The sequence below is a fragment of the Anser anser genome (assembly GCF_964211835.1).
Source record: "Anser anser genome assembly, chromosome: 7".
Lineage (NCBI taxonomy): Eukaryota > Metazoa > Chordata > Aves > Anseriformes > Anatidae > Anser > Anser anser.
This window is the reverse complement of record NC_139727.1, coordinates 10,721,874-10,747,774: the sequence shown is the minus strand read 5'-3', so window position 1 is coordinate 10,747,774 and position 25,901 is coordinate 10,721,874. Positions and strand designations below refer to the sequence as shown.

The window sequence follows — 25,901 nt, the reverse complement described above, 5'->3', positions numbered from 1 at the left end:
TCAGAGATCCAACTGGCCTGCCTCATGTGAAGCTCGAAATGGAAGAAAATAGGCCAGAAAGAAATGAGGCTCACAAGGTGGAGACAAGGAGAGGTGTCCTTGGGAAAGGACTGAGTACAGCAGCTGATAAAGGTGAGTGGAAAAGGAGAAACTACAAAAACAGGCCGCTGCAGATGGCCGCGAAGCTCAACAGCAGCATACTGGGGACCCTGTCAGTGTCAGGCCAAGTGTAAGGGCACGGTGCTGCCTTCACAGCTGGGGGCAGCAAGGGCCAGGTTGGCTGCAGCCTCCTACAGGCGCAGAGCACGGCGGTGCAGGTGGCCAGGTGTAAGTGGGTACCCATGGACTCGTGGGCATGGGAGGGAGGCCAGACTGGGAGGCAGTTACCATGGCATGGAACTCGTGGGAGGGCAAGGTGCGCACACACAACTGAGGCCAGAGTTGCAAGCACTGTGGCGTGCATGCTGATACGTATTTTTTTAAAAAGTCACGTTGGTTCAACTCAGATTTGTTTTAGTAAGAGGAAACAGGTTCTGGAAAAAGACTTGCAACAGAAAATTTGTTCTGAATTGTGTTCTGTCCACAACAAGCAAGACAACTACCTGTCTGTAGCATGCTGCATTTTCCGTCTTCCCTATTCAGCTCAGTCAGTCTGTCTTTTGAATCTACTAGGATAGACTTGTTCCCAGTCCATATCCATACAACTGATGCATTCTGGGTTTGGCTTTTTTGTGTGTGTGGTTGTGGTTGACTTATTTTTTTTAATGCTCTGGATTACTGGAAGCAGCAGGTGTATCCTACTGGTATTTTCACATTTCCATGAGGGTTGAAATTGAACACATCCAGGATAGCTTGGTCCAGGTGCTGGCTCCTTTGTATAGCTTTTATCATTTTCCTTTTCTCCCTATCATTTGTATTCCTCCCCCTCTGCTCCTCCTCTTCCTGCCCCTCTTTGCCTCCCCTCCCTGTGCTTCCCTGGCGGCATTGCCGGCTCTGCACAGGCCCAGTTTCTCTAATCAGATGAAGCTGCAGGATTATCTCTCTCCCTCCCTCCCTCCTAGGCTCCATTTTATTTCCTCTCCAGCCAAGGGGGGAGGCAGGAAGGGGCGTCACCTCTAGGCAGAGGAAACCCCATCTCCCAGTCTCCTGTCTTTGATGCTCTGTAACAATCCCCCCTCCTTCTCCTTAAATGCTTACCTTAGTGTCAACAGCATCAGGCAGATCAAGGAGCCCAGTTTCTAAAGGAAGTCTGAACTCTTTTGGCTTTTGTTTTCCTTACATTTCTGAGCATCAATTTTAAATCCCCTCCAAGTAACTTGAACAGGGAAGCTGGATGCGCAATCTCTGAGTAGCGGGAAGGTAAGGACCACAGGAGTCAGGCGCTGCCTGGTCTCTCGCCTCCTGTAAGGACACCGAATCCTCTCCGTTTTGCCAGTAAGTCTTTGAGAGTAACAAAGCAGATGAGGGGAAGGGAGAGGAGCTGCAGAGAGACAGACCCAGGCTTCTGTAAGTGCTGTGTTGGCAGCAGGGGGTTGATAGCTGGACTGAAAAGCCAAGGAAATCATATTTTTTTCTTCTACTAAAAAATGGGACCTATGGTTCTGAGCTTTAATCAAATTTAACGTAGTTGTGCGGAAGGTGTTTTTCTGTGCTCATGTCTTTAACTTAGGTGTGTATGTGTATGCCTTTTAGCAAGTGTTTGTAGAATATACTTGTCACTGTATTTCTAGATTTTGTACAGTTTTAATTGTTACCTGTTTGTACTAATCTGGTTTCTTTTCTTTTCCATGAAGCGTAACACGTCTTTTTTAAAATTTCTAAGATGTTAATATCTGATACCGAAAGAAAAACTGAGAAATATTTCAGTGTCTTCTGAATATCAGCTTTGATTTTACGCTTTACTAAATAGATGATCAATCACCATTTAGGATGACCAATAAAATATTCTCTCAAATTTTCCATTTTTTAAAGTTGAAGGTTTGATTTGGTTTGGCTTTTAATTGTCATTAGAGTCAACATTTTAAATAGGAAACCATAGCAGAAGACTGTTTCATGTGTATGTTGTGGATTACAACCTGTGATTAAATGTAAGAGTTTGTGCTGATGCACTTCTGGATTTTGGGGAAGAGGTTTAAAAAGGAGAGGGAGAACAAGCAGTTACTTTTGCTTAGAGAACTCTAAGCATGACAGGTGACGGAAGATAACCATCGGATAAATGTGTAATATTTATGCTTTTTTATGAGCTTGTGCCTAAATAAGATGGACCATGTAAAGATCAAAATTTCCAGTGACTCTTATTTCAAAGTAATCAGCCAGTACAAAAATATCAGCGATTTCCTCAACAAGATGTTGATTAAAACCTGCCCATAGTTTTTTGCATGTTTAAGGTTAAGCATGTGTCTGAATGTTTTCAGGACCAAGATTGCAGTAAGGTCTGAGCTCAAAGGCCTCTGCATGGGGTCTCTGTGTAAAAGAATTAGGTTTGGGGAAGGTTTCCTTTATGATGGTGGTTTTGTTGAGGGCTTCATGTTTCCTATGTCATGGCTCAGTCACTCTATAAAAACAGTTCTCTGATTATAAGGTGTTGATTTTGTCACCCATGCATTTTTATCTTAGCTGTACTTGTACTCTATCTAGAAAGTTGGAGTTGGAGTTTAGTTATTGACACTTACCTAGGACTACATAAACAACAAGAGCAGTAAATTCTGTACAGCTTAGTGATGTTTGGGCTGGTTTACATTACCAAATCTGATAACTCCCCTTTAGTTAACCACTCCAAATCCACGTTTTTCCTTCCATGATAAACTATGCGTTCTCAAAATCAACTTGGAAAAAATGTATGAGGGAGAATGCAACAAACAAAAATTCTTTATGATCACCATACTTCTAAAGTTTAGTGTTCATTCTGTTTAGAGCAATGGCAAAATGATGTAAATCAGAGGTAGCTCTAAAACACTCCAGATGAGCAGAAAGTATTTGCTGTATCAGTGAGATAATGCTATACCTGTCGGTAGGCTAGTTAGTTCTGTGCAGAACAACAGCAGAATCCTCTCCCCTCTTCAGCAACTCTTCTGGAGATTACAGGCTGATTTTTACATTCCTTTCCCCTATACTTAATGTTTTTAAAATGAAGATGGAGTGTGTTTGATGGGTCCCTTGCATTTGTGTTTGCAAGCTGTTTTACACCTTGTAGGAGGATGCAGTCTAGGAAAGAAGCTTTCAAAGGCTCCAGAACCAGAGAACTGTTAATGGTATTAAATCATTTGCTGTGTCCCATATTTATTTTTCAGTAAATCAGAAAAAAATAATCCTATTTCTGTTATTATATGCCATGCTTTTATTGTTGCAAGTGACTCTAACTGGACCGGACAATTCTCTTATTTCCTCAAAGAAACAAAAGCTTGCGTCTTTAGCAAATGTATGCAATATTTTGCTTGTTTGTAGTCCCAAACCAGTCTGGCCCAAGAGCAACAATGGAGCATGAATCATAGGCTGCCAATGTTGTTACAGTTTAGTCTCCTTGTCAGCGTTGCACTCCGTTTTTCCATTTCTCGTGACCATGAACAACACCATGAGTTTTATGAGCACTCGCCTTTTGGTGAATCCTTGCACTTTCATTGTATAGTAATAAGAAAAATATGGGGGAAGAGAACGGGAAGAAAAAATTGGCCTTTGCAAAAGAGGATTTATATTCTAAGTTACTCTGCCCATGGGCATATAGAAAGTAGTGTTTATGGTAACACCTGACACTTCTTTTATTTCCCTAACAGGAGTTTATGTTGATATCCTTTCCTAAGATAACATCACTGATGCTTACTTGAACGTACATGAAGAATAGTCAGGTACATTTCCCAGGGAACGATGATGTTTTTTTTCTGTAAAAGCAAAAAGAGCAGGGGGAATGAAAAAAGGAGTACAGAGGTTAGGAATGTCTGCAGGAGGCATGCAATGAGAATACAATGAGGGATACTGAGAGATTTTGAATGAGGCATTCTTTGGTTAAGATCTTTGCAAGATTTCTTATGGATGCATTAAAACTATTGAATTAATCTGAAGCTACATAGCTGATAGTTCATACATATGTGAAGAACTGTGCTGTAGCAATATCCTTCATTTCTTTAGTAGGTTGTGGGAAAGGTGGTCTCTTTCCTTTACTAAAGCTGTTAAAGATCTTCAGAATGAAGTCCCACTCAGGGCAATTACCTTCAGCAACAGGAACCTCCAAAAAAAACACTTGGGGACTGCTTAGGAGTATGTACTCGATTAGAACATGGGAATAGGTACAGGCTAGCTAAATGAAATCCACATAGCCAGGTCTTTGCCAGCATGGTGTTCAGTGTGAGCACTGAGCACATGAGTTATTTCCAAGTGTCATTCTGCACCTACAAAGAATCATAAGAAAGATCACCTTTGAAGTTGTCTGCATCTTTAAGCCGTGTGTCTTCACAAGTTATCACTTAACTCTTACGCACCATGGATTTGATATGAAACAGAGAAAGGAGTGGGAGTCTTTCTCTATCTGCAGAATATTTGCTAATTAAGCTTCAGCAAGGGCACACCTCAGTGTGCAAATGAAGGTTAATGGGATTGAGCAGATAGATGTAAGACCTACATTTGGCTTGCAGAAGCTTTACTCCAGTCAACAGTGCATAAGACTGATGGAACTCAGTTCATCTAAGCTGAATTGGACAACTCAGCTTCCTTTTTGACTCATAAACCTGAAGTGGAAATTGGAGAGACAATGCCCAAAACCATGCTAACTCTTCTAAACTGGGTTGTTTCTAGGCTTTTAAAAATATTTTATTGCTTCTTGCCAAGAATCTGCTAGGGCATTCAGAGTTTGTGACTGAGTGGAGTGAATGTACAGGGTGGATAAGTGTCTTAAAATGTTGTTACAGGTGGGATCTTCCTCTACGCTGGTAATCACCAGAACCTGCATTGTCTTGCAGTTCCTGGGTCGCTCTCTTTATACCTCAATATTCTGTGTTCCTGACATTGCTAAATGTTAATAAGGAAGTGGAGACTTCCACTGCTCATTTCATGGTTGAGATTAGGCAAGAAGAGGGGACACTTGCTTTTTTAAACAGAGAAGGATGTAAATATACGTTCTTAAGGAAGTTCTTCATATACTCAGATTTAGAAAATATTTTCAAGCTTTAGTCTGCTGCTTTTCTGTCTCTCTTTTTTTCCCTGTAGTCTTTAGTGTCAAACAAGCTTTGGATAGCATTTTGTGAGCATGAACCCCTCCTCTACCCAAGGTCTAATGCTTTTTTTTCCTGTCTCAGTCCTGAGAGAGTAGAGAGATGTTCCCTGTTTAGACGTTTGCCCACATAAGTCTGATTAGACCACAGAGTAATTGGGACAGTTACTTTTTTTTTCTGAGACAACACAGAATGGCATAATAACTATTATTTGTGATGAAATACCGATTTTGAAAAGGAAACTTATTCTTTACAGTTTCTGCTCTACTCTATGCTTGTATGGTTCCAAAGCTAGCTTATGCTACAGTAGGAAAAAAGGAACTTTTAGCAGTGTTAAAAGTATAAATGAATAGACTTCATTTTAGTCCTTTTCCTACGTGAACATATGTGTATTACCACTTATCTGTCTGGAAAGAGATTGTCAAGTCTTGTTCAGCTTAAATATATGGAAAAGACAACTTGCAGTGTGAACCAAAGCCTTAAATTTGTCACAGAGTCTTCTGTAGCTCCTGCCAGAGATTTACGTGAGAATAATCATCACACAGTAAATGAAAGCATGCAAGTGAATGAAGCTCTGCAGGACAACATGATCTCCAGTTGTCAGATCTGCTTATAAAGGTATAATGAATCTACTTACAGTAAATCATTGCTGCATAATATAGCTGATATTAGCATGCATATCATATATATGATATATAACATATACATAATTCTGTTTGAGAAATTATGTAGGTTTTAGTGAAATAAAACTGCTGTTAATAGTGGTTTTATGTATTTGGAATCCTTAAGATTATTCGTCCTGGCCTGACGCTGGGAGGAGGGGAGTGCTTTAAGCAAATGCTTCAGAGGCACACATAGTAGCTGAACTGGACCAGTTAGATGAGTTTTCTGCAAGTGCAACAAGAATTTCATGTAAAGAGATGCTCTGTTTATTTGTTTCAAACCAAATATTATGAAAGAACCCACAGTATATCTTCTCAATGTCTTATATTTAGTATCTTTCATCCTGGGATTTCAGAGTGCTCTGCAATCATGAATTAAGCCTTAAATTCTTACATCAGGGGCTTCTGTATCTAATCCCTGAGTCACGGATGAATAAACTGAGTCACAAAGTGAATGACTTGCTCAAGGTCATACAATTATGTCAGTAAACACAGAAGCAGAAGGCAATTGTTTCCTCTTTCTAATCATATAAATTCTTATTTTTATAATCCAGAAGTCAGTTGTCTTCTGTTCCTTATCGCTGCTCAGAGCAACTTCTGGATGTAGTTGGATTGCCTTCTTGAATCTTTGTTTTCCAGTGTATTATGTACAGCTTATAAACATCGTAATTTAAGTAAAGAATGAGTGTTTTTGATAGCCCTTGGTATATCACAGGGAAAAATGAAGGAACAAAAAGTGAGGGTAAACTAATTTACTAGGTTTACTAATTTGCTAGATAACTGGATAGATAAGGTGTTTGTTTTTTTTTAGGCAGAAGGAGACAATTACTACATGTATAAGAAGAATGAACCATCTTTGGTTGGTTTGGTGGGGCACCTTTCAATTTGTAAATATTTTCTCTTAACAGGTGTTTGGAGAGCTTCAGAGTACTGATACTTTTGCTTATATCAGCATTACCCCTGTTTGGTGCCGCTGTAGGAACTGCCATCCTTCTATCAAGGATGATAAGCAGACACAGAAGCTGCTGTGCTTGTGGCTGTATCTACCTAGTGTTTTTGATGCAGACTTAAGCGTGCTTTGTCTGCCACCCTAACAAGCTATAAAACTGTGGGTGCTAGCAGGATAACACTGAGCCCAAGTGAATAAGCTCTTTTAGGAGGCTGGGCATATTAGATAAAGGCTCAGCTGTGTGCTTTGGCCACCACCATCCAGGCAGCACAGAGCACACACATGTAACTGTCCATCAGCTCACACAGATTGTGACAGAGCTTTAGGTGTCAGATGCACGTTAATTTGTCAGGGTGGAGTATCTTAGTATCTTCGTGCTCTTCTTAATCAGAAGTAACTAACCACAGTGCTGAATCCTGAAGTTAAAGCTAGGATAGCCATATGGCAGGGAGGCTAAGCCAAGTTGAGTTCATCTCTTTCTCTAACTGTTCCTATTAGGCTTTCGAGCAAACAGCAGAGATGATTTGAGTATTTTCTACTATGACACGTGAATTTACAAGGAGATAGTTTAATCACTTAGCCAGTTTGGGTGATTTTTTCTTCACTGTGGTGTGCGAACTGCTGGCCTCTTGTAAGCAGGTTGCATTAATATACAGCTGTACTCCCTTGCTGTGAGATTGGAAGTAGGCTGTAGCTGGACTTCTAGTTTTCCGTATGATTTTTATGTTCGTGATGCTTCACAAGCAACCGTGATCCATGCAGTTTGCAGGGTTGGCCCTCTGGTGGGTAGAAGCTTTCTGAACAAGCTATAGCCATGTGTTTTTACACAGTTGCAGATCAGTAGGTTTGCTGTGGAGGCATGCTGTTCGCAACTGAAGAGTGGACCCAAAAAGGGAGCTCTGAGGAGGAGAATGAGTCATTTGATACCAGCCTGACCTGTCCCCTCCAAATTCATGCATGTGATGAAATAGGTTTTGATCCTCTGCAATGAAGAGGAAGAAGTTTGCTCACATCTGTCTCTTTGAAATAAAACCAAATGTATATAGGTAATTGCAAATTCTGTTCATTAAAGATTAATTCCTAAAGAAATTATGAAATGTTTTTCTCATATGACTACAGCAATAGCAGTGGATATCAGTAGCTAGCAATTCTTACTAGCATAGATTTGGCAGTTGAATTAACAGTTTCATTTTGCATAATTCTGTTCTGCTTAAACCAACAAGGCAATTTTATCAATGTACCACTTCTGTAGGCACTGTGTTCACTGTAAGTATGATTCTAGGTCACTGTTGCCTGATCTCATGATACTTGATGTTTTTTTTAAAGCCCCAGCTGCTGAAACCATCTGAATCCATGAGCATATCAGCATACTCCATTTGTAATTTAACAAGTTCTAACTCTTTTGACTGAAAAGGTGAGCTTTAAAAAATTGAACTGGCACTATATTAACAGTAAGCATCAAGCACGACTATACAGTATCTCATGGTGTTTTAGCTCTGTCAGGTTGCACAGTGAAATAGGTCTGTGTGTACAAGGAGATACAGTGGCAGTAATGTTTTGTATGTAAGTTTATTCCAAAAAATACCAAAATCCTAACCAGATCTTTAATGTTGTTTTTGGGACAGATGATTAAACAAAGAAAGGTGGTGAAGAGGATGCATGCTTGCGCAATGCGTTGTGTGGTGGTGTCGGGGCTGCATCCCAACATGTGCCTCCCTTGTGATACTCCTCTCTGGTTTCCCAATAAGTTGTTTACAGCCCAATGTGAATTCTTCTCTTTGGGAATTCCACTGAAATTATCATAAAAATAGCCTCCTTTTGGTTCATACTTCTCAGCCTTATCTCCTATGGCAATCTCATTTTAGAATTTAGACTTCCCAGCTCTTCTCTCCTGGCTCAGACTTTGCCAGGACCATTTCAGCCTTTTATTTTTCTTGGGCTTGGTTCTGAATGTTGATTTACTGCCTCTGACTAAGTGCTTAAATTTTTTCAAGTGTGCAGTGATGTAAACAACTTCATAGCCTGCTGTTATCTAGGGTTCAGCCTCAGGCTACTGAATTTCTCATTCCTGATCCCATCTAACAACTGAGTTTTACCCACTTCAGAGGATAAGTACATTAATAAGAACTAAAACTGGTTCCCAAAATAACATGCAGCTCGCTTTTATGACTGCTTGTGGCAGAACTCCCCAGAAGGGCTACAGGCTGTGCCTGATGTTTTTAAAAGGGATTGCTCATCTTCTTACATGACCTTATTGTAGGTAATTGGGGACACACTGGTCTTGTTATGTTGCTTCGAGGTGTATGTATGAACAAATGTTTGAACCTACTCATTTCTGACATGGTAGCTATTTTATTTATTATCCTCTGGTGAGGTCACTGGTGACAAGGCTACCCATGGAAACTTCAGTGTTTGGGGAAGAGGTCTCTGCTTGGGTCCTACATAAGGAAATAGCTAAGGTTCAGCAATACCAGTAAAATGGTACTCGTTCTTCTTGTTGCCACACACAGAGTCAACACAGAGGTGTCTGTCCAGACTGCTTAGCTTCAGCTGGTGTGAAGACAAAGTCTGGGCTGAGAATTTTAAGCTGAGTCTGACAAGCAAAGTGATAATTAACAGAAATGAAAGAGAAGCTGTGAATAGTCAGTTTATATGAATGTATAATATATGCGATTTATGCTTTTGCTGTGATGAGTACTGAGTGTCGTAACTCTTCTGCTCTTGTGTTTTCTAGTCTGTCAAATGTACTCTGCCTCCTACAAGGGAGCTCTGGTGATCACCACTGTCACCAGTGCTCCTTGTGGTGCAGGGGAAGCAGCAACATACTGTCAGAACTGAAGACTAATCCCATTCACATACACAGTATGCACTTGTCTGTTGTGTGCATATGATGGTATTTGTAGATACCCAGATCAGTCTGTTTTGTAGAACTGTCTGATACTTGGAAGTATTACAAGATGACACAAAATATTAAGAAGAAGGCATTAGCAGATTTAACTGAACAAAACATAGTCAACATACAATGCCATTCCAAAATGGAAAGCCTAAAGGAAGATGATGGATTACAGGTTAAGTAATTGGGGTCTCAACCTGATTCTGTATTAATCTAGGTGCATTGATTTAGTTGTATTTACAGAATTTAGAGAAAATCCTCTAAGTTCCTTGATGAGGAAAATCTTTTCCCCTCTTTTAACTCCTCTATTTCTTCCTTTCCCTTATAGCTCACCAAAATAAAATAATTAAAAGGACAAAAACTAATCCCAAACACTTGAATCTTTAAGCTTTTTAACATGGCTAATCCTGTTTTGCCAATGCCTTTCGAGTGGTTTGACTCTCCCCCACCCAACAGTTGATGCTATTGATTACTGTTAATGGACTATTTCTTCAAGGGGGGTAAAGGAAGGAAGACCCTTAGGTTTCATAAAGTATTAGCAAGTAGCATGTCAATCTTCGTGTAAATGCAGAACAGGTAGATCTTTCTTATCTTGTGCAAGTTACCCCTAATTTGCAGTGTGGGCAGGCAGGACCAAATTTTTAGATATGACCATACTAAAATTTATAAGTTTGTTGGTATGAGTCTCTTTAAAATGAGTATAGCTCTACAGGAAATTAATGTTTCATTAGAAAACATTTTTTACATAATTTGCCTATGGTAAACGTCTATCTCAGAAGTTCAGTTGTAGACACTAACAATGAGGATGCATTGCTTAAAATACCAGGCCTGAAGAGAACGCAGTGTGAACATGCTGCATTGCTTCTGGTACACAGGGTAACTTGACTATTTAATCAGAAATTGAGTTTTCTGTGTGTGCTGCATTGTGTTTGAGGCAATGTTTATGGCTAACTGACAGCTGTCACTTAGGTTAGAATGAAAGTTGCATTATTTTAAAGGCTGGTCTTGCCTTTTCAAATTTATAACCATGGTGTCTGTAATAAGATTAAACAGAGTTAAGAACCTAGATATAGCAGCCTTCTATTCGAGTAAATCTTGTAAGTTAATTAAAATCACACTATTCCTCTGGTATAAAACATGCATGTGTTTGTGTTCTAGTATGGTGCTATTGCAGAAATTCTGTGTTTCTCTTACGAAGCTGATTATTGTACAAGTTAGCAAGTGCTGGTGCACAGTGGGGCCCTAGAATGATACAAAGGAAGTAGTGAATTTCTTGCAAAGACCTAGCAACCCCTTAATGTTGTGTGTTTTCTTAGAAAGCGCTGCTGCTTACCACAGAAGGGTCTTGTCTAGTACCTGCAATTAACAATTGTCATCCTAAACTTTTGGTACGGATCAAATCACCCAGCTCTTCCAAATTCCACATGTACTTATTAATGCTCTTATCTGTGTAGCTGACCCTGATTTTATCGTTTATTTTGTAGTCAGATGCTGGTTTTAAAAACAGAACATTAGATGAAGGAAGAACTTTCTTCTGATGGTTCTGAAAAATAGCTTTTTTCTTCCTGATTGTCAGACCAGGAAGCCCAATGCAGGGAAGAAAGCAATCACTAGCAAATACATGATGCGGGAGTTAAATATGATCATACTGAAATATCATGTGGTATTGCATATTACATGAAAGCTTGCTCTATATATTGACATGATCGCAATTAACTACTCCTCTTTATATCCTGTTGTGTTTGTTGTCAAAAATGTACTTAAAAGTATGTGCATGCAATATAAATGCTGAATAATTTGAAAATGATAGTTAATTTATCAGTGAATATTTCGATTGATAACATACATGGTATTTAATATTCTGAGACTGAATTTGCTAGTGCAGTAAATAGGTCGCAACTTTAATCATAAGTCATAGCAAAATACACATTTGTTGCTTTAAAGTAGTTCAGTGGAATTAATGAAAGCAGACTAGATCCCCTCATAAGCTATCTGAAGCTAAGCCAAAAATAGTGGATGTTAATTCCATTTCTATCCTAATCCTTTCTCTGCTCGTCTAACAATTTTCTATATATTCATAGCAGGGTGTTTGTCTCAAAGTTCATGCTTTCTTGTTTGTGTACTCAGGTGCAGATTTCCTTTGAATTTCCAAATCAAAATCTCTCTGATCATCTCAGAATATACCATAGGTATTTTTGAATATGATTACTGTCTTAGAAATGATGCATTTCCTTAAAACAAACAACACAACAACAAAGTTAAGCAAAGCAGTCTTCACCCAATGTGTGTGAGGTTTCAGGTCAGTAAGTACCCAAATCATCTGTGTTTGTGTTCATGTTTCACATGGGTAATCTGTTTTCTGGTTATCTGGAAATACACAAAAGACACAAAATATGCTGGCACTGCATGATTATAAAATTATAGCAGAGAGGTTCCATATTTTGATTTTTGTTTTGCTTGTTTTTAAACAAACATCACACCATTCTCAGCACCTGTCTCCAGCCCCTCCCTCGTTTAAAACAAACAAACAAACAAAAAAACACAACTAACTGTTGGTGTACCCACCCAGACACATCTGCTCCTTCTCAGGAAGGAGCACATCTTCTCACATCTGCACTTCTCAGAAGCCATCAGCTGGATGCTGTGTGCCTGTACTCATGTGGGAAGGACAGCATCTCCAGTGTGTGTGCATGCAGTGTTGTGCCACCTCTTCTAGGGAGGTTTACATACATGTGAGTTTTTGCAGGCTCTGGGGAATCAGCTCCAGCATTGTGCACATGAAATGAAGATGTTTGGCGAGGCAGGTGTGGAATTGCATGTCATTTCCGAGGTCTTCGGAAGGCACCACTTGTGCGGGTTTGCTCTGGTTGCAGTGGTAAGTCTGTTTCTGCAGAGGGGATGGTCTTTCTATGTTTCCTTCCTGTGCTGACATTAGTGATCAGTGTGGCTGGATTGATGATCTGATGTAGTGAGTGCTGAGCCAGTTAAATAAATAAATAAATAAATAAAATCTGGGTCAAGAAGCTGATGCAGTTTGTGACACAGCTGCGTGTGCACTCATGCTAATGTGAAATGTAGTGGGAACACTTGGCTGCAGCAGAGGTGAGCAAAGGCCAGGTCTACCAGACATTTGTTCTGTATCGCCTCCTCCAGTTCCATGTGGGCATGTCTGGCTCAGAGCCCTGCCTGTGCCAGGTGGGCAAAATGTGCTGGTTGAGTAAGGGCTCGTAGGTCTTTTCAGAGTGGGAAAGGAACAGGCAGTAGAGGGGGGATACCAATGGGTGGCCTATAAGTAGGGAAGTGTTCAGGCTGTGTGTGAGAACATCGCTTTGGATTTCAACGTGATAGAAAAGTGCATTATTGTAAAGGAAGCTGATTCATCTTGTTTCAGTGGGGCTTTTTCTTTTTCACTCTTTTTTTCCCCACCCATAGCTGTGTCCTAAAGTATCTGGTGAGGTGCTATGTAAGTGTGTGCTCATTGGATTTTAAGGCCTGAAAGTCATGGGGTAATGGTTACATTCGTGCTAGCATGGAGGAACATTTGTATATCTGAGCAAAGATAATATTCAAATGCTGTTGATACTTGTTGGTTATAGTTTATATACGTTTTTGTACATGTGTAAGATATGTAGCATTGGCCCATGTTTAGTTATAATTTCAGCTGCAGTGGGAGTCCATATGGGTGGGACAAAAATACAACTCTTGGGTGTTGTCTGAAGGTTTCATTGCAAATGTCACGCAGGATATTGTTTTCAGTGATGTTGATATACTTGGACTGTTTCATTCAGGTGAATGTTTCTGCTTCTCATTCAGATGATGAATCAAACTGAAATTTGCATCACCTCTAGTTACACAGGTTTCTGCAGAAATGCTACATAAAGCACTGATCTTGTTATCTGTGTACACGTACACATTTGAATCTTGTCAACTTTCCGAGAGAGCTCTTTAAAGCTTCCATAGCCTTACAGCATTTACAGCAGGTTATGTTTGAAGCTTTCTTTCACTTGAGACTCAATATGTGTTACAGGATATCCATTGGTAAATATCATTTCATCCCAGTGTGTGTGAGAGCCTTTGCAGGTGTTATCTTGTAAAGAGATTAAATATAAGGTCTTCACCTTGCAGACAGCTGTGCTCTGGTGTTTAATCCTATTGACTCCTTTGAACTCTATGTGGCAGACTATACCCATAGGTATAAGTGGCTGCAGGATAGATAACATTCTGGAGGAGGGGATGAGGGAAGTATTTTAAAACTGTCCCTTTCCCAGCTCGTGCTTCTTTTCTAAGTGTAGAGGGAAATTCTGCGGAGGCTTCTGAAGAACTCATAGAAATATACCAATAGCCAGCCTGGCAAGAAGTGATTGTTTTTGACTGCAGCTGCACTCAGCGACACCTCTAACCCAGGAAGCTGACACTTCATACCTATAAGAAAATATGCTTTTGTTGGTGGTGTTTGTGGTGGTGTTGTTTTTAATGTTGTCATCCTTGGATGCCACCGGTTGGTGGAGTCCCACAGGCCAGAGAGGCTGCATGGCAAATAGAGCAGGCTTGCTGTGGTTGCAGTCCGTAATGAGTTTAACTTCTAACTGAACAAATATGAATGAAGGAGGGGAAATTGCCTTTTTTTGGCATACAGTTTTGTCCAAATTTGAGCAAACCCTAATGCTAAAGGATATTGTTGCCTATTGCAAGTCCCTACTACAAAGTGCATGTCAAGACTCTTCTCAGAGAAGTGATTCCAACCACTGTTATTTGAAATGTTGTCTTGCTCACAGTAATTTCATTATGAAAAATAGCCAACCCAGGTGGATTTCAAGTGATGGGAAATTTGCAAGATGAACTGCTAGCTTGCTAAAGTTAACAATGAAAATGCAATCACAAGTGTAAGCGCTGATGGCTGTTTGGATCAGCAGAAGAGCACTTGGTTTGTAGATGGAACAAAAGGTGTGCTCTTTATCAGTTATGTTGGCAGATGACTCTTTGATCCTGTAAATATCATATTAAAAGGATCATGCTAAAAGCTTCTCACTGAGAGGTTTGAATGTGCTCCCTTGTCGGTCTCTTGGTGTTATGAGTGAACTTTCCTGTTATGTTTACAGAATGCTTTTGTCTTCCATGTGTACATAGCTGTCTTGTTCCACACAGTTGTTTCCTCAGTGATATGGTTCACAAGAAATTGTGAACATTTTCTGTAGGAGTTCTGCTAGGGAGGCAGAATGTATAGAGCAGCACATCTGGTGGAAAGCTTCCTAAAATGGTAACTTGTGGCTCCCACTATACTTTTGCACAGCAAATGACCCAGTAGTACTTGACCTGGAAGCTTTATCTGAAGCAAAGAATAAATGCTCGAGATTTTTCTGCTCAACAGAATGAGTTTTATATGTATGTGTCTGTGTATAGATAGATATAGGTATACTTTCAGTATTTGTGTAGTAAGTTACTTTAATATGCAAGACATCTATCTGATGCCGAAGGAATGTGAGTTGACTACTCACAGTGGAAAACCTGATTCAATTGAAAAAAAAAAAAAAAGACTACTAAATCTGGTTAGGTTCAGAAACTTTGACAACTTCTCCTAAATGTGGGTGTGCTAACATACACGCTAACAATTTGGAAGGGCAACAAAAGGATAGTATGCTAACCAGTAGAAGCAAGTGTTTTCCAACAACAGCAGTGGCTGCGTGCGCTGCAAATAGGACAGAACTGATTTTCCTTCCAGCTCAGTGGTTCCTAGGGGAGTTTCACCTCTGGCCTTTCACTGGATCCCTCTTTGCTGCCACCTCCTATCGTGCCTGTGGTAAGCTAGAAGGCATGCTGACCATGCTGTGGGCCAGTTGCGTATCTTCGCCCTATGCTCCCCAGCTTTACTGGTTCTGGGAACACTGGCACTGACTCCATACCGATATGGCAGGGCTCGTCTCCTTTTGGTGATCAAAACGGTTTTGCCCACATCTACTGTACATTTGTATGGGAACTATTTGGTAAAACAGTTGACTAATATAGCGGTGGTCTTGCAAAATGCAATTGAAAGAAGCTTGCTAGGAAGGGTAAGGAAAAAGGGAGAACTTGTTCATTTGTTTAGATTCTCAGGATCTTTTTTGCTTGAAAACTCCAGAGGTGATTGAATAACTTTTGAAGTGATAACATCAAGAGACTAAAAACTGAATATTTTGCTTTGTTTTGACAGTACAGTTAACATTGCTGGCTGATGACCATCATGGCAAAAAGCTATCTTGTTTAAAAACATACCTGCCTTTGCTTAACTTGCACGATATCTCTATACGTCCCCAAAACTGGCTCCAGTAAATTCAAAGGAGATGGTACTTGGCGCAGTTTAAATGACTATTGGTAAAAGGTAGAAACCAAGGAGAACGTTTTTGTATTTCCTTCTTAAACTGTTTCTTTTTCTCCTCCTCTGTTTCTTCCAGATTCCTCTTTTTTGCCATGTCAGCTGACAGCCACCAGCTCCACACTCATTCCCACAAGGACACACTGAGTCCTACTTGTCATGGTCTCTTGAATGTCAACAGTCACCCCCTGTCAAAGAGCTCCTCGAGTCTGATCTGTGCTGGGCAGTCAAGTTTAGAGGAAAGGCAAAGCAACAAACTGGAGCTTAGGAAAAGCCATAGTAGCACTGTCTGCCAAACCCTGGGAAACGAGAGTGATGCCAGGAGTGTGCCAAGTCCGAGATGGTCCTTCTCACAGGCTGGGTTGATGGTACCAGATGGATCAGTAGTCCAAACCATGAGCAATCTGTCACCTGATAACAATTCACAGAGCAGAACTAAGACTGCAAACCATTTTGTTATCGTTGAACAGTCCCCAGCATCTTGGGCAGTGGGTGACACTAAGATGTATGTGAAGAGCAGCACTGTTGAGAATATTTCTTCAGCCTGCGTTGTACACCAGCATAGCACATGCCAAATGGAAGAACCAGGAGATGCTCTTCAGAGAAGCCACTCCGACCTAACTTGCAGTTGCAAACAGCAGAATTGCATTGCTCACATAGAAACCAGTGCTACTCGCTCCAGCCTAAGTTCTTCTAGCAGCAGGCATGGTCCATCAGTGGCGAGGATGTCTTTCCAGTCAGAGAGAGATGTGTCAGAAACAAATGAAAATACATCTCCCTATCAAAACCTTGGGACTCATCTTCCAGCAATACCTACAGACCAAAAAGTACCCACAAATAGCTTTGACAGCGGCGGTATTCCACGTAACACAACTGTTTACACAGATCCTGGAACATTTCACAGCGCTGTTCTTGGACCCCACATGCCTGGCAATGGTTTCTCAAACAGAACCATGTTCAGTCAAGCCACTGGGATTATTCATGGTGGTCTGACTTATGGTAATATTCCAAACTCTGCATACTCACCTATGGTGATGCCAGTTCATAACAACTCTGCAGTGCCCTGTAATATAAGGCAGGACTCCTGTCTGAAAGTAGATGCTACCGTCCCTGCCTATTGCCATTCTTTGCCCATACCATCTATACAACTTGTTCCGCGGTTGGTATGCTCGGTTAGCGAGTCAGGAAAAGAGCAGGCAGCACCTGGCTATTTTCATTCCTTTTCTACTTCAGACATTCTGACGTACCCTAAGCTTGTGTCTTCAGTAAGTGAATCAGGCCTGGATGCCAAGAGAGTCCTAAAGTGCTGTAGCATTCCTGGAGAACAACTGCAGCATGCTCAGCACTGCACTCAGCAGGAGAGAGCTCCTCCAGAAGCACAGGCCGCCTGTGTGGCCTTTAGCAACCAGCAAGGCACAGACATGGTAATGAAGACCAAGGATATGTGGACTATGACCTCTGTAAATGACTTAACCAAAGGACTGAAAGCAGCTCTTGAGCGTAGAGATGCCGAGGTACAAACTCTTCCCACCATGGAATGCAAATCTGTGGCAACAAGCCCAGCAGCTGCAGCAGAAGGCCACCCACACGTGTTCCCAGAGGTGAACCTGGAGCAGCAAGACTTGGAGGCCCCCAAATCTCCAGTACGTGAAGTGAGATGGGATGATGAAGGAATGACGTGGGAAGTGTATGGGGCATCTGTGGATCCAGAGGTCCTTGGTCTAGCTATTCAAAAACATCTTGAGATTCAAATAGAACAATTCCAGACAGAGCCCCTTCAGCTGGCTGGGAAAAGAAAGGAGGATTCTTTCAATAAGGAGACATCTTCTGATAAAATGGGGAAGAAAAGACCATTCAGAACAATGATGCATTCCCTGAGATACCCAAGTTGTTGCACTCGTTCCAGTACTGCAGTGGAGTGAGCATAGCTGTAGGACAGCCGTGCTTTTTTTTTTTAAAATTGTAAACAATGCTGGCTCTTAAGTGTTAACACAAGTACATGTGGAGAATCCACTTTGGTGTAAGTGGGAAAAGTTCCGTGGCTGTCAGATACACAGCAAAGCAAGGAAAAACTTACGGTTGGGCAGTACAACAGAGGACATAGGGTTGTTTCCCTGTCATGTCATCTGACTGCTTTGACTGTATTTAATGTAGCCCTTATTCTTCTATGTTGGTTTTACATAATATTGTAAGGAATAAGACCTTTTCTAAATGATGCATCTTTTTAAAATGTTGATTTTTTTTCTGTATTTTAATAATTTAGGATTAGGAAACTGTTAGAAAATGATACTTTAATCAAAATTCTTAGCTTTCCATCCTGCTCGTTAAATTTTGGTAGCTACTCTGCTGTTAATTTATGCTGATGCTGACTATAAACCCACTTGAGCTGTAGACAAAATGAAGAAGTAGTGAATGCTGTATTATAAGTAACTGTAACTTTTGCTACACGGTTCTGTGATGTGACTTTGTTATTACTACCCTGAACTCATCCCTTTGCAAACTGATGTGTAGTTGGAGGATGCTCCTGCAACTTTCAAAACAGGTTGTAGTTATGATGAACTACACCCTCAATACACAGAACTGATGTTTACCAACTGATGCAAATGTAAAGTATTACCAAAGATGACTCGTGTAATGTGAATTATTTATTGAATGCTTATCTCTTGAAGACATGAAACAAAAGCTGTTCATAGTCTGTCACACTATCATACCCTACAACTCAAAAGCAGTTTTGTTATCCTTATATTAAAAGTAATTTCCAGAGAGTTCTTATGTGTGTCTATCCTGAATAGTGGTTACTTTGTTGTGGCATAAGCCACACAGAGGACGGTTTGCATGTAATGTTCACCTGTCCTGTGTTCCATATCTGATCTGATGTCAAGTGTCTGCTGAACATGAGATTTTTGTTTTCACCAAAGTACAGCTCAAAATAAGATTTGTTCTGAGTGCCGTAGTCATACAGGCAGGTTAAAGATCTCTCTTCTCTCCAAAACAATTTTGTAACGCAAACAAAAAATTCCCATTGAGAAACCTTTTATTATACTGTAATACAGATGTGGTGCAGAGCCTGTTTGAAGTGAAAGAATTGTCAAGAAACCTGTTGGTAACAAAAATAGTGTTTGTATCTATGGATTTCCTATGATTTTGGAAAGGTTTAAAATACAAGACATATTAGTGCACATTTGGAAAAAACCCTACTCATCTGAATGTTAACTACATGGGTAAAATAAGTTGGTTTATTTGTATGGTGGATGCCTGTTCAAAAAAAAAAGATTCACTGCATTTTGGGTTCATTTTTTTAAATTTAAATACAACCAGGCTGTACATTACATATTCTTCATGTTAGATCTCTGTTCAAGTGTTAACTCTTGCACATGTGAGAACTACCTCTGATTTTGAATGCTTTCTAACTTAGGAAAATCAAAATCCATTTAATTCTACTTATATATAAAGTAGAAGGAAGACGTTCTAGATTTATAGTTGAGTGGATCAATGCTAAATCCAGGTGCTTGTCAAGCAAGGGTGAAATCAGAGTGTATTCTTTTCTTGAGCCCATTTGAAAAACAGTTAAATTGGGGCTGCATTTGGTACAAATCCTCAGTTTCCAGAACTGGCAACTTTAACACTTTTGCTATGGTGCTCTTTCTTTCCTTTGAAACATAGGAACAGCCACCTGCAAATGCAATATTCCAAATACAGTAAGTCATCCCTGCACGGTGACTGATGTCTCTAGAAGGACTGAACTGCAAATGCTGCGTGATGGCTGTGGGACTGATAATGGGCTGAGATGCTTAGGTCAGTGGTTCAGCACAAATAGCGAAGGGAATTGATAATATCAGTATGCTGATGAAATAGCTCTGAAGAAGTTATAATAATTAATTTCACTCAATTATTGTCTTATAAAGGAGATGTGTCACCATATTTACTGTTACTGTTCCCAGAGGAGAGGCCAAAACCTGTCGGACATTTGCTGCTGGCTGAGTTCATTATCATTGCACACGTGTAGTTTGAGATCATCTTTGGCTATAGGGCTAATAGCTAAAGTAGAGACTGTTTTTCTTAATGCTTTAAATAAAAACCTTCCATAGTTAATTCATTCAAATAAAAAAAAAAAAACTACCCTGAAGAGTTGCTTAGTCAATGTCATACCAGTTAGTTCTAAAACCATTGCTTTTATTTATTTGGTTTTCTCTGGCAAGTTTAATTTGCTTTTGGCCTTATGTTGCTGGAAGTGATCTTTCAGTTGCTAGCTGTTACAGCCTGGATCCTGAGCTGGTTCTGTTAAGGATGGCCACAAATCTCACCCTTTTTCTTCTTTTGCTTTAGGAACATCTGTGCTAGAATAAGCTTCTCTTCACTTCTGGACGTAGCTTGAGAAACTGTGTCCTGTACAGCTGAGCCAAAAGGCCCCACAGGGCAATGCTGCTCCCAGTCTGCTGAGACTGGAGTGAGTGGGGAGGAAAATGCAATCAGCTGTTCTGTGCCCAGCTGTAACCACAGATGTTTCAGAGGAAAAAAAGCATCTCCACTGTACGGCCTGAGGAACGTATTTCTTCCTGATCGCTTCTCTGCTTATAGACAGTAAGAAATGATGGCAAGCTGGACTAATTGCATTATTGGATAGACATTTAGTCTTTTAAATCCAAAGCAGTAATGACCTGTCTGGAGACATGCTGAGGTAAGAGGCCTTCTGGAAGGATGTTATTCCTTGTTAAAGATGGAGTAATACAAACTGTGAAACTGTGCAGCTTTGCTCAGGAGAAGCCATGTGTGGTGAGGTTAGAATAAAGCGGAGTCTCTGGGCAGGGACAAGACCAGGAATCCTGGCTCCAAGCATGGAGGGCTGGGTGCCCTCAGACACTGCTAGCCCCCTCTTCTGGGAGCTTTTCCAACTGTGAAATTGCAATGTTAATACTTCGCTGCCATCTGTTCCTTTCAGACATGTTGAGGTGATTAATTTGTCTTCCTAAGCCCCTTGAAAATGAAAGCAGTCTATTAGGGCTAAGTAATGCTGTTAATTGGCAAAAGAGAGGGAGGCAGCATGTGGGTTTATGAGATGGAAATAAATCATTCTAATCAACTCCTGCCATACCAGTTAAATAACCTGACTGCATCAGTCATTCGTGCCTTTCCCTTTTAGGACTCTAAGCGAGAAGAGAGAGTTCTGGTTTCTAAGCTGTCTTTTGTTTCCTGCTATTCAGAACTATAGATCTGAAATGATGACAACAACATGCCTATTGAGATTCTTTCCAAAGCCTTGTTATTTAAATAGGTCACAAGATCCAGCTGGCTCTCTGCAAATAAGGAGACTAATGCCTGTGAGCCTCTGGGTAGAGCCCTGGGCAGCTCGTGTCCGCAGCTGAGAGATGGGGCAGTGGTGCTTCCTGGTGATCTCGCAGTCAGTGGCAGCCCGCTCCCCTGCCCTCCAAAGGGGCTAGCTCTAGAGAGCCACATGGCTTGTGAAGGGGAAGAGTTGGGTAAGTTCTGTGGGTTAATGGGAATTTTGTTCCTTTTCTCACTCATAAAGAAGCTTGCAGCCAAAAATTCTGCCCAGTATAAGAATGGGTGTGCTCTTTTTTCACCTATGTAAGCTAAAACAAGCATACCCATTTTGTGGGGCAGCACCTCTACACGCAAAAAAAATGGTGATGCTGAGTTATTTCTTCTTGCAGAAGATGCTGTGCAAAGAGGTCCTTGGAGAGGGGCTGAACTGTGAAGTCCTGGTGCAGGACTAAGTACCCAGTCTCTCATGGCTGACTGGCATCAGAGAAGGAAATGGGTGTTCAGCTGTTGGTACAGTCACTTGGTTGTCCAGCTTCCATCTTTCTCAGTCGCTCGCTGCAAATGCTGGGTCGTGAGTTGACAGCCGTCATGTGTCCAAGGGCCAATGTGTTCAGATAGCAGAGTACTAAGCTGTAGCTTTTAAGTCTTTAGAAGCATTAATCCTATCAAATATGTGACCTAAACAGATGTCATCTATCTTATCGGCCTTTCAATACACTACAGCTATGCCACTCAGACAGCCTGTGAAGGAAGCTTAGGAAACACAGAGGAAAGCCCAAGCGAGGAAATGACACTGCAAACCTCCATCCTGTTCCAACCCCCTCCTGCTCGCTTCCTGGCAAAAAAAAGGCAACTCCAACAACAATGCTGCTCATGTGGCTGTGTCTCAGCAATGTAGTAAAGGAGAAATTTTGTCCCCCGTGCAGTTAAAGGTAGCATTATTTCACAAATCTGGATCGAGAGCCTTCCATGAAGTAATGCGCAGGGATGCTGCTGGCCAGAATACATCTCCTAGCTCCACCTGGTGCTCAGCAGCTGGCACACCGCCTGGCAGTACAGACCCCCTCCTCCCCGTTTTATGGTGCCTGCTTCTCCTGCAACTTTAACTGTAAAGCAGAGATGGGTTCACAGCTCCGTGTGCAGTGAACCTTGCAGAAACACCCTTTTGTTTGTGCCTTCCAGTGCGAAACTGCTGACGAGCAGCTCTCTGCTGCGTGCTAAGCAGGCAGAACCATCGGGGCTCGGGTGGTGTGATCTGACCTGTGCTGTACTGCCCTGACAGCAGGAGCTGGCCTTTCTGGTCCTTCCCCTGCCACAGTAATCATCATTACCATCAGTAATGATACATGCATAAAAAGTCAGTCCCTTCTCTCTTTGCAATAGTTGCAGATAATTTACTTGCCCTGCTGCTAGCGCTGGCTGTACTGCGAGTTTCTTCACCCCACATTGGGACTGAGCTGAAATCCCTGCATGCACATAAGTTTAATTCTGCCTTGTGGTCGTGTTGTCTGGAAAACCCTACAAATGCTATTGCCTCTGAGAATCCAATTTCAGGCAAGCCTGTACATTAATTTGAATTTATGGTGTTATGGTTTGTGTTGTTCATTTCTTCCTTGTTTTCAGTGATCTGTATTTGCTAAGTGTTATGACTTTTCAGCATCAACCTCACTCTAACAGAGTTATGGGTTAATTTAGTGCCATGCTGCTGTAGCTGCTCTCTTAAAAAGGAACTTGGAAAAGATAAGTGTTTCTGAAAAAGCAGAAGAGACCTGTTTTGATTGCATAATGTCCGTTGTTCAGCAAACCACTTCTGTCAAATAAAAGCAAACCCTAGAGCCATAACATAGCAAAGCTGTCAGATAAAGCAGCCCTTGTGCCTTAAGCCTACGTCGGGACTCCTTTCCTGTTCCAGTTCTGGCTGGAGTGTGTGTGTGTATTTTTATATATATATAAGCATATGAGGAAAAACTCACACAGCTCTTTCACTACAGTTTGAATCTGTTCGTGATAGATCTGAAGTAGGCTGAAGCTTTGTAAAAACCAGTTTTAGGTGAGTTAGATTTGATGTTGTACGCTGTTCACATGCCTCCCTCCCTGCCTTTGTGAGCCTGTTGGTGCTGTTTGTGAGTGCTGACAGAGAGCCCCTGCCCAGGGCTGCAGAAAGTAGGGCCCCGGCTCTCTGCTGCCGTCACCTCCCCAGCAGCCCCACTCCTGCCTTCCAGTACAGGCGGTTCTGCGGCAGGGGCAACCCACCTGGGTCACCATCTCCACACCCTCCCCACACCCAGGAGCTGGATCCAGCCTTTGTGCTGCAGGCACCACGGCAGCGGTGTTCAGGATGCTTTGTGTCTTTTCCTCCTCAGGTTCTCATTCAAGATTTCTGTTGTTTCTCTCACAGAAACATGGAGTATCTGGGTATTTTATGGCTCTACGTGACATAAAGTATTTCTCTCAAGTGGGGACATGAAAATTGGAGACTCCTACCCAGTACCAGACACTAACCCTTTCCTGCATCGTTTTCCTGGCTTTCTAGCTTTGCAGAAGCCAAATGTCTTTTTCCAAAGACAATTAATAATAACCTGAACTAGTTTAAGTTCATCCCTCCCAACCCTGCCATAACAAGCAGAAGGTAATGGATGATTTGGAGAAATACACTGTGCAGGAGTACTTTTTTTTCCTTTTTTAAATGCTTTTTGTATTTCTAATCTAGATGCAAAGTGAGTCTCTGGGAACAGTGTTTCAGAGATGATGTCCTGAGGCCACTGGAAACTTTGTGTTCGATAACTGGGCACAAAACTGATTGCTTGCCCTTACCCTGTCTCTGAGCTATCCTCAAAGCAGCCAAACAGAAAGCAGCTGTCCTGCCGTGTCCCCCAAGTCAGTCAATTGCAGGGTGAAAAACACAACCCCTACGTTTGGCTTCCAACCCAAAATCCAGCTCTTCGGGAAACTAGATTCCTGAAATGTGAGCAGTGAGCTCTACACTCACATGGTAAGCTTTTCCATTGATGTTCTGACTTCTTAACGTTACAGCATTTTTAACATCCCAAGTGTGCTGTGTAGTTATTAAAAAATGACTGTGTAGCATACACAGGATATTACAAAGGATTTGTTTACTCGACTCCTTCCTCGCTATTTTAAGTTGTCGGAGCCACTCAGTTGGGGATCAGTGAACCACTGTTGGGATATGACTTTGCTTATTGAATGTATTTCTCTGTGTATTCTAGACTGGCCAGCACACCGTGGCAGAGAGTATTTTCAGCCAAACGCCACAGGGACAATTCTGTCAGGCGCTGAAGCAAAGCCGTAGTCTTGGTCTTGGAAGTCTAGCTACAGGTATGCACAGCCTTTATGATAATTTTTCAGTGACACAAATAGCATGCATTGGAAGTGGCTGCTGTTGAAGCAGTTACGGACAAATAATACTTCATGTGGGCAAATTTTTGTCTGACTTTGGGCCATGCCTGCTTACACGGAAGACGTGGTTAAACCTATTGTAGTCCCACAAATCGTATACAGGAATTCCTCTCATTTGTAAAGCATGGTGAGTAGCACTACGTATACATCATATCTGAACTGAAGGTGCTTTCCGCTTGGTAACTGGGCAGATGTAATTTCTGGCCATTATCGAATCTCCTGTGTCTGCAGAAGCTTGTGTGTGTATGAAGTGGTCACTGTTTGAGATGCTTCTCCCAGCTGAAGCTTTGGAGGCTTTCAGGAGAGAAAAATTAAGGGGGAAAAAAAAAAGGCAGGAAAAGTTGGGTGAGGATTAAAATGACTGTACCTGTGGTTTTGTTTTACTTTCATTGCATACATGGAGTACATGTATAAAGTACACAAATACTTCCCTCTACCATTTAGGACCACCAGCTGCTGCCTGCCCAGCACCAGCACTAGGGGACAGCTGCAGGTGGACGTGGTGTAGGGCTGTGGGGCTGCTGGCAGGGGACCAAGTGCAGGCCTCAGGGAGGGATATGTAGCCACACCACCTGCAGCTGGGGTTGTGGAGACAAAGCAAACACTTTCCTGTTCGCCTGCAATGACGACTTCTCTCTGATTTCTGCTGCGCTGTGGGCCCACTAGAGGTGCCACTGCCCTGTCTGTCAGACAGCCCCAGTGCCGGCTGAGTTGGAGAGAGAGTACATCACGTTATGGGGGCTGAACGCAGCGTCAACACAGCTGATCCCCTTCCGTTAAGTTACTGCCATTATTGAAGGAGGTCCGGTCTAAAGGAGTGCCAAGACCATTCTTTTAAAGCGTGTGCATAAGCCCTGTGCGATTTGCAAAGAAAATCGTTGTAGCACCGAGCCTTCCTCCAGTGCTTTGATGTGGCTGGGGCAGAGGCACGGGGTGCAGCAGAGCGGTCTCTAGGAGACCCCGCTCCCGCTTCTCCTTGGAGCCCCTGTCAGAGGGGGGAAGCGGGGCCGAACGCCCCTGCCCGTCCTGCCGGGTGCCCGCCGGGGGGCACAGCGGGGCCCTGAGTGCCGGTGCTCCGTGGGGCTTCGCGTTCGTTCCCTTAACCCCCCCACCAAGCCGGGTGCCCCGGCACGGGCCGTGTCCGCCG

At 41.9% G+C, this 25,901-nt stretch overlaps 2 protein-coding genes across 9 annotated transcripts in view; both read left to right on the top strand.

The window, feature by feature from the left end:
• The window catches only part of SHLD2 (shieldin complex subunit 2), a 45,122-nt gene extending 44,990 nt beyond the window's left edge, over nucleotides 1–132 (top strand). The window contains exon 12 of the transcript XR_014587136.1: nucleotides 5–132. The gene's annotated coding sequence lies outside the window, so the exon portion shown is untranslated. The remainder of the gene's footprint in view (nucleotides 1–4) is intronic.
• Nucleotides 5–25,848, top strand: GPRIN2 (G protein regulated inducer of neurite outgrowth 2). 8 transcript variants are annotated; one of them, XR_014587139.1, is made up of 4 exons: nucleotides 5–132; nucleotides 16,134–19,849; nucleotides 20,381–21,531; nucleotides 21,727–25,848. XR_014587139.1 is itself a non-coding variant. In XM_083845338.1 (2 exons), exon 2 carries the CDS (start codon nucleotides 16,150–16,152, stop codon nucleotides 17,974–17,976), a length of 1,827 nt encoding a protein of 608 aa, XP_083701464.1. In that variant the 5' UTR covers nucleotides 5–132; nucleotides 16,134–16,149; the 3' UTR covers nucleotides 17,977–25,848. The 8 variants fall into 8 exon arrangements, 1 of the variants encoding a protein (XP_083701464.1); XR_014587140.1 differs by having other exon boundaries at nucleotides 16,134–20,732; nucleotides 21,327–21,531; XR_014587141.1 differs by having other exon boundaries at nucleotides 16,134–21,531; nucleotides 21,727–24,329; nucleotides 24,565–25,848.
• Nucleotides 25,849–25,901: the final 53 nt, after the last annotated feature.

Bases quoted from the DNA above. Each gene is read 5' to 3' on its own strand.
- GPRIN2 (XM_083845338.1), top strand. From the start codon at position 16,150: ATGTCAGCTGACAGCCACCAGCTCCACACTCATTCCCACAAGGACACA.